Source organism: Tauraco erythrolophus, chromosome 18 (genome assembly GCF_009769465.1).
Source record: "Tauraco erythrolophus isolate bTauEry1 chromosome 18, bTauEry1.pri, whole genome shotgun sequence".
Taxonomy (NCBI): domain Eukaryota; kingdom Metazoa; phylum Chordata; class Aves; order Musophagiformes; family Musophagidae; genus Tauraco; species Tauraco erythrolophus.
Window position 1 is genome coordinate 17,162,210 of NC_141482.1, and position 10,378 is coordinate 17,172,587.

Below are 10,378 nucleotides of genomic sequence, written 5' to 3' on the forward strand. Positions count from 1 at the left end.
TTGAACGCGGCGGAGACGGGGCGCGAGCGGGGCAGGTAACGGGCCGGGCCGCGCCGCGGGGGCGGCGGCGGGGCCGCGGGCGGGCGCGGAGGCGGGTCCGGGCCCGGGCCCGGGGAGCGGCCGGGTGGGGCGGGCTGGCGCCTGGCGGGCCGCGCGGGGACCGGCGTGAGGCCTGCAGGGCCGGGCCGGGCCGCGCCTGCCGCGGGGGAGCGCGGCGGGAGGCGGCGGCGGAGCGGAGTGCAGTGCCGTGCCCGCTGTGGCGGCGGGGGGGGGGAGGCGCGGCGCGGCGGCGGCGGCGGCGGGGGAGACGGAGGGGGGCGCGGGCCGTGCCCCGCCCGCGGCGGAGGCGTGCGGCGCGGCCGGCCCTGCCCGGCGGCAGCTGCACCGGGGCGCTGCGGCCCGGGCAGCGGGCGCGGCGGCTCCGCTTTGTGGCGGCGGGGCTGGGCGGGGGCCGGCCGCCTGGTATTCCTCCCTGGAGAGACACCGTGGGCGACCGGGAAGCGTGCGTGCCGCGCCCGGGCGGCGGGTGAGGGCTGAGCGAGTCGGCGCAGCTGATTCCGGGGATCGGGGCTTCCGTGCGAGCGCTGCGGGGCTCGTTCTGCTGCGAGAAGCGCGGATCCCCGTCCTCGGCAGGCCCGGCGAACCGGGGCCCGGTGCCGCGGGGGGACGCGCGGTGCCCGCCCTGGCGCTTCTCACACCCTTGTTCTGGCTTGCAGAAAATGGCAGTTAATGTGTACTCTACGTCAGTGACCAGCGATAACCTGAGCCGGCACGACATGCTCGCCTGGATCAATGAGTCTCTGCAGCTGACGCTGACAAAGATTGAGCAGCTGTGCTCAGGTGAGGGGCTCCGGGTGGGAGGAACCCCAAATTCCATGTGCCCCCGCGTTCTGTAGGAATACAGCTGCGCTGTGTGAGCCATCTGTGCTGGCCCTCTGTGGCCATGCCGGTGGCTGAACTCCTGGTATGAACAGGGTCATGGTCAGTGTTATCATCTGGTTGCGGTTAGAGTTTTATTGAAATGGTTGTTAATAATGTGAGCATAATGAAAAGGCACATCCGTCTGACTCACTGCAGCGTAGGTGCCATGAGGAGGAATGGGGGTTACCACGGAGAAAGGACTTTTAGGAAAGGGTGTTTTCCAATGGGGAATTAAGCGCTTAATCTTGATGGATGGAGTGAGTCTTACAAGTGTAGTGATGAGCATAAACAAACGTGGGCTCTTATGGAAGAGAACAGCTGGGGGTGTGGGAGGTTGGGCAGAAGGTCGGTGTGAGGGTGACTCGTGGGTTCACCTTCAGGACTTCGCGGCTCCTTATGGTGAAGAAGCACGTCGGTCCGCGTCGCCCCGGCGTGCTGCAGCTTGAGCTGACGTGGGCACAGCTGAATCTCAGAGAGAGTTGTAGCCAGAAAAGGGGAAGTGATTGTGGGACCGAAAGGGAGTCAAGTGTCATCACAGGGAGGAGTGTTTGTGTGTGGGAGGAGGCTTGTAGCAACGAATGAAAAATAATAGTCTGCGGAGTAAGAGCTGAAAAAAACCTCAAGGCTAAAGTGCAGCCTAGGTAAAAGATGGTGATTTGGATAACTGCAACAGGCAGGTGAAAGGGACTTGGTGAAAAGTGGAAGCGCAGCTCGTACAGTGAGTTTGAGATAAGGTGTTGCTCACAGAAGGAGAGATGTGGAGATTGGAGGTGGAATAAATTTAAAATAAGTTTGGGGCTGTCGATACAGCCTGTGGAAGAAACATTGGCAGAGATTACAGAGAAGTAGAGGACTTACAATAGACATCCAACAGGTATCTGTAGTGGCTTTTGTCTAGTGAGATGATGGAGAAAAGCTGTAAGGATGAAGGAACTGAAGATCTACAACTAAGGGAAACAGGCAGGTTAAAAACCTGTCGTGTGTGGCGTTGATTTATACGACTGAGAGGTTTTGCTTAGAATTGGTGTAAATCTGGAATGCTGCGAGAGCTCTGTCTCCGAGAAGTGGGGATGATTAACACTGGCTCGATGGAGTTTCAGCTGCCCTGTTCTCGGGAGAAGGCTGAGAGCCGTCGATGTGGTGTGCGCCGAATAACGTCCCTTGCCCGTGTCTGCAAAAACGCTTCGTGCCTCTGCAGGTACGGAAGTGACTTTCACTGTCTGTCATGGTCACGTGAAAACCGGAGTTTCCAAGCTGGCTTTGCTACCTCTGGCAAGGGCAGTAGTGACAGCAGCAGTTTGGGGTTGCATAAATGCAAAAAAAAAACCCAAGCAAACCCTCAAAAAAACCCCACCTTGAAAGACAACCTTTGGCTTATGCTGTGATCTCTGTTTTTTTATCACGCTTGTCGCTCAGGCTGCTAACAGTTAGCACACCCCTGGGTTCCAGCAAGTCACCTAGTGTTTGAGCTGGGCAGTGGAGTTCTTCAGCAAGTGGACTGAGAGGCAGTGGAGATCAAACAGCAAGGTTCTTCATTGGCACCTAGCAATCTTCTAGTAGCAGGTGGCAGTGGGAGCCACAAACACCTGAAAAATACCTTGGTAGAAAGTGAACAGTGTAGGACTTTGTTACCCGTGCTCGAGGCGAATGGACTCGTTTAGGGCAGCACCGTGCTGTGTTACTGGTTTGCCTGTGGTGCCTCCCAAACGGCTGGCAGGTGGCGGTTTGGTTGAGGTCAAGGTTTCCATTTCTCTCCACGTGCCCTTAGTTCATTGGCACTAGTGGAGGGAATAACACTCAGAACGTTGTGCTTGTATTTTCAGTGGCACACAGCTGTGTGTCGTCACTGCAGAGTGGGGATGTAGTTTAAAAATATCTTTTTTTTAAAATGAGTGTCTATGTTCTACAAAAGCTATGGTTTTTTTGGAGGTGATTGTTCTTTGTGGCTGAACTGAATCCCTCTTTTGCTTCTGTTACAGTAAGAGCTGAGTTGAAGGACATGAAAGATTTAAAATTAATAGGAAGAAGCACTGTCTCATTTCAGTTCTTTGCTTAAGGCTTGATTTAAATATAATTCAGCTTAATTTGGCCTCTTAGCTTTGAGGGCACCTTGAGTTGTGTATAGATTCTGTTTGTAGTAAGTAAATATATCGCTGTTTTAATAAGGATTAAATATAACTTTTAGAATAATTGTTTTTCTAGTTTAGTTCTATTAGCGTTGGTAAGAGGAGATGACATGCCTGTGGGACATGTGTAGCACTTCAGATCTGTACTGATGTCCATGAAGAAAGTCCTTATTGGATTTTTTTTTTTTTTCTCTTGGAATTATGGAGCCAGGATTGCTCTTGGTCATGAGAGCCAAACTTTTGGTTCTGCAGCTCGCTTAAGCGTATTTACGACTGTGCTGCACCAAAACAGGAGACTGAAGGTTCCTGTTTTCCTGTTTTGCCTTTTTGGGGTTGTGCAGCTGAGGAATGAGTCAGGTCAGTTTGCTGATCTGACTGAAGAGTAACGTACGTGGACTGGTGAGCTGACTTGATTCATCCAAGGATTTGTATTCTTTTTCTTTTGGCAGGTGCTGCATACTGTCAATTTATGGACATGCTCTTCCCAGGTTCTGTAGCACTCAAGAAAGTGAAGTTTCAAGCCAAATTGGAACACGAATACATTCAAAACTTCAAGGTTCTACAAGCAGGTTTTAAGCGAATGGGTGTTGACAAAGTAAGCTGGGTTGTAACTGATCCTCTCTGCTCTTAATATCAAAGTAGATGGAAGGTGCTTTCACATTCAGAGCTGAAAAGGTCTGGGAACAGTGTTTGCTTTTGGCTTGTAAATCTCAAAACTTTTGGTTTTGGTTCGCATTGGGGTCCTCTCTTGATCTAGGACAATATCTGCTTTACTCCAGCTAACGTTAGGTTTCCAGTTCTTGATGATGAGACGAGTCATTCCGTTGAAATTCTGTGCAATTTATGTAGCACAGATGATTACTGAAATTTCTAGGAGATAAGGTTTACTGGAGCTTCCTGTTTGAACCATCGTTGCACCAGGTACATTCCCATAACCTGCTGGTGTGGTGGTCCAAAGGATTTCAGATTCCTTTTTGCAAGTGTATGTAATTTTAAGACAGTGAAAATGGGATCTGTGGGGAAAAAAACTTTGGATTGAATGATGGTTGTGTTTGTGGAAGGGTGGCTTATCTTAGGTAATAGCTACGGATGGCACGTTTGTTATGAGGCAGAACGTTTCTGTGTTGGTGTTTTTCTTCTCTTTAAGACAGCATCTCATTCCATGTTGGGTGGCAGCTTCAACATGCACTTAACAGGGCTTCTGCTGGGAGGGAGCTGCTGGTGCAGTGTCTGGACCTGGAGAGCCAGCTGTGATCACATAACGGTGGTGGCTCCCGGCCCCTGCCAGCCTGTGGGCTCTCAGCTCATGGCCACAGACAAGACTTCACAACTTGCTGCATCTTTGTGATAATCTTGGCTTGTGCTCCTGGTTCCCGAGAAGCTGTAACTGTAATGACTAAAAAGAGGATGCTCAGGTCGTGGGCGGCTCTGCGTTCGCAGTCTGTGCGCTCAGTCAGCTCTCAGCTCCGTGAACGCGAGCGCTGGATGAGCCCGCTGCGGTTTGCAGAGGGAGGTTTTGTGTTGAGACTTGCTGCAGCAGGAACCTCGCTGCAGAATTGCTTAAAGTTCTGTGCACCCTCACAGTGAAAGCATGATTTGTTTTTAATTCCAGTTATTAGCAAAAATCCTACTATGACATACGGTTATGTTCAAGGAGAATTTTATCTAGACTGGACAAAGAATTACATTTGTGTATCTTCTAAGTGCACTAATTTTAGAACTTCATATAAAAAGAGAGAGAGAGAGGTTCTTTACCCTTAATATGAGTTTGACTTTTTTTTTTTTCCCCTCCTCCAGATAATTCCTGTGGACAAACTAGTGAAAGGAAAATTTCAGGACAACTTTGAATTTGTTCAGTGGTTCAAAAAATTTTTTGATGCAAACTATGATGGGAAGGAGTATGACCCTGTTGCTGCTCGACAAGGCCAAGAGACAGTAGCACCAAACCTTGTTGCTCCAGTTGTGAACAAACCCAAGAAATCTCTCAGTTCTAGCAGTGCAGGTAGAGAAAATAGTTAAAAGATTATCTAGATCGTTAAAAACTCTGGGGAAAATAAGACTGGGTTGCTCTTTAAAATCAGTGTATGAAGTCACAGTATTTTCCATCTCGTTTCAAAGATGCTGGGCTTCAAACACGGAGTCATCCTGTAGCACCCAGTTACCTGGAAGCTACAGAAAGAACAATCTTCTCTAAAAGAGAAAGTGGCAAGGATTTGTGCCGATGCATGCTGAAAAAAAATGGGACATGTCACGTGGAGTCAAGAAAAAGGAAGGAATATATCTTCAAAGTCCTACGTGCCTAAGCGTGTTCGGAAGGGGGATAGTACCTTTACAGGAGGAAAAAGGGTGTTCTGAGAGGAACTAACACTGAATTGATCTTGCAGCCCCACAGAGGCCCATCGTTACGCAGAGGACCGCAGCGACTCCCAAAGCTGGTACTGGGATGGTCAAGAAGGCTGCAGGAGATGATGAATCAGCAGGATTGATTGAGCAGGTGTGTTGACCGAAATGGCCCTGTGTGCTGACCTGTGCTTTGTAGGTTTATGTGCAGATTTTTGTTTTTTAGCAGCACGACATGACTGGGTCAGGCAGATGGAATTAAAACGATCTGAGTCTAGTAAGCTCGTTTAGAATCGCTTCGTCGTAACGGTCCGGCTCTCGCGACAGGAGCGAAACCCTCTCTGCAGTACACGAGTACCCCGGCATTAACCCCAGTGTGCGCCCTGTCACACACAGCCTTGGTTTTAGGTATTTCCACAGCTGCGGTGCAGCTACCACGGCATTCCAACCGAGCCAGGAGCAGCTGCTGCTTCCCTGAAATACTGAATGTCGTACAGCTAAAGCCGCTGTCAGCGCCAGGGCTGGCTTGAAGGAATGTGGTAGTAAAGAAAAACCACGGGCAGTTAGTGCTTTACCTATTTCGTGTAAGAAGCCTTCAGAATTTCCCAGTGGTACTGGACTGGGTGTTTGTTGTGGCCATAATAACACAATTTGAGAACCAGACCTTTTCCTCCTCTCCCAGTCCCTTCCCCCCATCTGGGCTCCTTCCGAAGTGCTTTCCATATTCGCACCCCGCGGGGGACGCGGGGGTCTCTGCCTTTGGAGCAGGTACTGCCGAGTTCTGTCTTCAGTGAGTAAGTGGTTACTGATGCCCTTTGGCAGATCAATGTGTTGAAACTTACTGTCGAGGACCTGGAGAAGGAGAGAGACTTCTACTTTGGCAAATTGAGGAACATCGAATTGATCTGCCAGGAGAACGAAGGGGAGAACGATCCAGTGTTGCAGAGGATTGTGGAAATTCTTTATGCCACAGATGTGAGTAATCTGGTACAAATTGTACCGTGTGCTTCCTCCCTCCCCTTGTAATTGGAAGCTGGTTTGCTTTCCAGGGCTCCCTCTATTTCTACTTGTTTTTTTTTTTTTTCTTGTAGGTTTATGGCCTAGCTTTTTCCTGTAATAAAGGAACAGATAACATAATTGTAGTCAGGCAGCAGACGAGGTTAGCCTTTCATGAAAAGTATGTAACAAATAGATCAAAGATGAGGAAAATAACTCTTCTGGTAATATATCTTGATGTTGTAAGTGCTGACTTAAGGATATCTATCCAAAGTAAAGGAAGAGAAAAGTGTACAGAGTAGCCAGGAATGGTTTGACATCAGATTTTCATTAAAGCACGTGTTTTGTTCCCCTTCAGGAAGGCTTTGTGATACCTGACGAAGGAGCACCGCAGGAGGAACAAGAAGAGTATTAACAGACCACATACTGTACCAGCAGAGCAGCAACATCAGAATTCTTTGCCCCAGATCATGTGCTTAACTGTAAAATACTCCACTTTATTCTTAGAGGACTCACTGGTTTCTTTCCATAAGCAAAAAAAGTACCTCTTCTTAAAGTGCACTTTGTGGAAGTTTCACTTTCTACAGTGGGTTTGAGTTAGGAGCTCGTTCTCACTTTGTAGCAGAGCAGTATTCACATCTAGGTGGTATATTTAGGGAGCAAGAGGCTGAATATTTGGAACTCGTTGCAGAAGGGTTTGCTGGTAAAACACTGGTTTGCGGGAAGACTCTTGTTGTATCCGAGGTGGTGTGTAGTAGAGAAATTAAAGACTCTGACTCACAGAAAGATGGAGTAAATGTGAAATTGCAGCACAGAAATTATAATAAAATGCCTTAAGAGTATTTAAAATATGCTTCCGTATGCCAAATTGAAGTAATGTGACGGGAGATTTTATGTGCTTCGTCCTGGGGTAGGCGCTTGTTGAACTCCACTCCCTGCTGTCGGAGAGCCACGCGTGGCAACCTCGCCTTGTCAGCGGGCGCTCGAAAGGGGCTGTTGAAACAAAACTCCATTCCTGTCTGAAGCTGCTCACGAAGTGATTAGTTCTCCATGAAATAGGCCTTAACGTTGCCTGGCACAAGATTAGAGGGAGTATGAACAGCTGAGACACATAAATTACCTTGAAGAGTGCTAAAGCCTTTTTTCTGTGGCATTGTGGCTAATGACTTTGCCAAAATGTACTGTGTTTTCTGTAAGAGAAACAAAATAACGAAAAAAAGAGAAAAGGACGTCCAGTCTGACTGCCTAAAATGTTCTGATCAGAAGTAATTTTCCTTCCTGGCTCTTGTTGCTATTTGTCCTGTTTCTTTTTATTTTCGTTGGCATACTTTTTGGTCTCTCGCTTGTTCTTTTTGCTTTCCCATCCCGGGGAACACTGATCAAATCCCATAGTTGCAGCAGGACTTGCACCGTGCAACTATCTTAGCATGAAAGTGAACTGAGCACGTAAGGATTATTATTTTTCTGTCTCTTTTTTTTTTCTTTTTCCTTTCAGACCAGGGCATATATAATAATACTTGCCAGTTCAGTAGTCGTCTGGGGTAAAAGCTAAAAGATGCTGGCTAACAGAGCTAATGTTATTGCAGAAAATACAGTACTGAGACTAACTTAAATATTAATATTTAAAGTACTTTCCTTAACTGTCTTTTTTTTTTTTTTTGCTATCATACCCCTCATTACTGTTGTGTTTGGCAAGATCCTGCAAGACTTCTGATCCCCCTTCACTACTGAGATTGATCGGTCCTGTTGTGCTTGTATTCATTCGTTTCTGGTGGTAGCTTGTCCTAAAATGTGCGTAGGAGAGCATTTTATGGTAATTGTTGTGTAGTGCATGAATCTTTGTAAAATTCAGAGAAAAACCCAAATTCAGTGAATGCCAAAAATGCAAGTATCTAGCCATTGTTTGAAATTGCAGTGGTGCTATTTCTCTTGTGGCCTTTTAGACGTTCGTTGCCCTAAAACTCCATTTTACTGAGAAACCATATTTGACTTGGATTTTTCTTGACAGGGTTTTTCTATTTTAAGCAGTTTCTAAATAAAGTTCTGTATTTCAAGAGTGTCATGTCTGCTGGAGTCTCTCGTGCTTTCAGATACCATTAGGCAGAGCTAAAGTGGGTGATGGTTTTCACGTTGAAGCTTGCAGGACCTGGAATATCAGCTCTCATTCTCCAGTCCTAGTTCTAGTCGGTGCTAACTGGAGTAGCAGTCGTGTTCAAACTCTCCTTGGAGTGTGCTGGGGGAAGCCACTGCTTGAGTTCTGGGTTGTTTTTTCCCCCTTGCTCCCCCCCCCCAAGTGGATGGAGTGTGAGTGTGGTGTTGGCTTCGTCCTCCTAATGGTGTGAGAATGGGGCTGTGTAACAGGAATGCTGTCACATGACTTTAAGCGTGTTTTAAGTGTTTGAAAACTGCTAAAACACTGCTTATTAGTCACAAACGACGTTAATTGCATCTGTGGCCAGTCTCTGTGAGCAGATTGTGAACTTGATGTGTTTCATTTGAGGTCACAGACGCGTGCGCAGACCAGCGTCTTTGGAGAAGTGCTTCTGTGATGTATCTAACCTTGAAATTGGACGTGTTCCCTGCAGGGCTTCTCTGTCGTGCTGGAGAACCCCCCCTGCCCCCGGAGTGCTCTGTGGAGGCCCTATTCTGCAGAATGGGCATTGCTGGCGATGCCTGCTGGGGCTGGGCTACAGACGTGCAGACGTAGAACCGGGGTTTTGATGCACATAAAATCTTCGTTACCATTACTTACGTGCTTTAAGGTCGGAAGCATATTTTTTTCGACTCTAAATATTCCATTGTTCCAGCAACTCAAAGCAAAAGCTGGCAATAGGACGTGGCTGAATTTGAAGAGGACTTCTTGGGTGTCTGCTCTTTGCAGTCCAGTTGCGCGTTGGGACCTGGTTGCTTCAAGTCTCCTTGTAACGGGTTTGCACGTGTGGAACTGTGAAGCACCCGGGTCGTCAGGTGGGTCGCGTTAGGTTGACTTGGATCTCTGTGAGCAAAGCAAGCAAACCTCCTTTCATTCAAAGAGACTGATGGGTCAGAAACAGCTCGTGCACGTGTGGGGCTGCCGAACGTGTGGATGTGCCTCGTGAAACCGAGTGGGAGCTGCAGCCCTGTAAGTCAAACGCCGCCGCGATTTCCGATCGCTCACACCACTTCTTTGCTACCGAGATGAGTTATAGATAGAATGGGGGCAAACTCACCTAGTCAACTTGTGACTATGTCATAGGTATCTTGGCATAATCTGTTTTTTAATGTCCTTTTTGAGAAGAAAATAACAACAATGGGCCCAACTCAAACCCGTAGGCTTAACGTAGCTACTCTGTTACACTGGTACAGTATATGCTCTTAAAGATTAAGTGCTCACCTGCCAGAAAGCTCCAGTAGCATCCAGCCTTTCTTACTGTCTTAGTTTTATCAGGTATTTGAAAAATGAACAGAATGGAAGAAGCAAAAGCTCACATCTCCGTTCTGTACCAACATGTCTTACTTGCAGGTGGACTTGTGGATGTTTTTTTAACTTTGATTGTTTGATTTTTTTAAAAATTCCTGGTTTGCAATGACAATTCTTATTGTAACTGTTAAAAGCCTTCAAATAAAGGCCAAACCCATGTTTGCTGTTGTATCATGGCACTGTTTAATGTGGCCGCTCGAGGCCTCGGCGTGTAGTCTGTCCAGTCGAGTGTCTGTCCGCGGGGACGTGCGTGTCCTTCAGGCGTGGGAGCTTTTCTGTCTTACAACATCTTCCCAGGGATGGGGCTGGAACCTGCTTCTCGCAAGAGAAAGGTATTTTTTGCAAGTCAGTGTAAACCTGATGAGAACTGGATCGTAGATTCCAGTCTGCCCCGGTGGCACGTGGACCGTGCCTGACGTACGTCTGGGCTGGCAGGGGTGCCACCGCCCGGGCTACTGGCAGGGAGAACCAACGTGCGCCAGGGCACCTGCGCGTTGTCAGCAGCACAGCTGGAGAATTAACTCATCTTTTGGTG

At 48.0% G+C, this 10,378-nt stretch overlaps 1 protein-coding gene across 1 annotated transcript; it reads left to right on the plus strand.

Annotated features, from left to right (window-relative positions):
* MAPRE1 (microtubule associated protein RP/EB family member 1) lies at positions 1 to 8,437 on the plus strand. Its single transcript, XM_086623085.1, has 7 exons — positions 1 to 35; positions 717 to 840; positions 3,497 to 3,642; positions 4,845 to 5,049; positions 5,432 to 5,541; positions 6,210 to 6,362; positions 6,742 to 8,437. Exons 2-7 carry the CDS (start codon positions 720 to 722, stop codon positions 6,796 to 6,798), a joined length of 792 nt encoding a protein of 263 aa, XP_086479211.1. The 5' UTR covers positions 1 to 35; positions 717 to 719; the 3' UTR covers positions 6,799 to 8,437.
* The last annotated feature ends 1,941 nt before the right edge of the window (positions 8,438 to 10,378 follow it).

Coding starts and splice junctions, on each gene's coding strand:
- MAPRE1 (XM_086623085.1), top strand. CDS start 720: ATGGCAGTTAATGTGTACTCTACGTCAGTGACCAGCGATAACCTGAGC. Junction 5,050..5,431: donor TCTCAGTTCTAGCAGTGCAG/GTAGAGAAAATA, acceptor TTGATCTTGCAG/CCCCACAGAGGCCCATCGTT. Junction 6,363..6,741: donor AAATTCTTTATGCCACAGAT/GTGAGTAATCTG, acceptor GTTCCCCTTCAG/GAAGGCTTTGTGATACCTGA.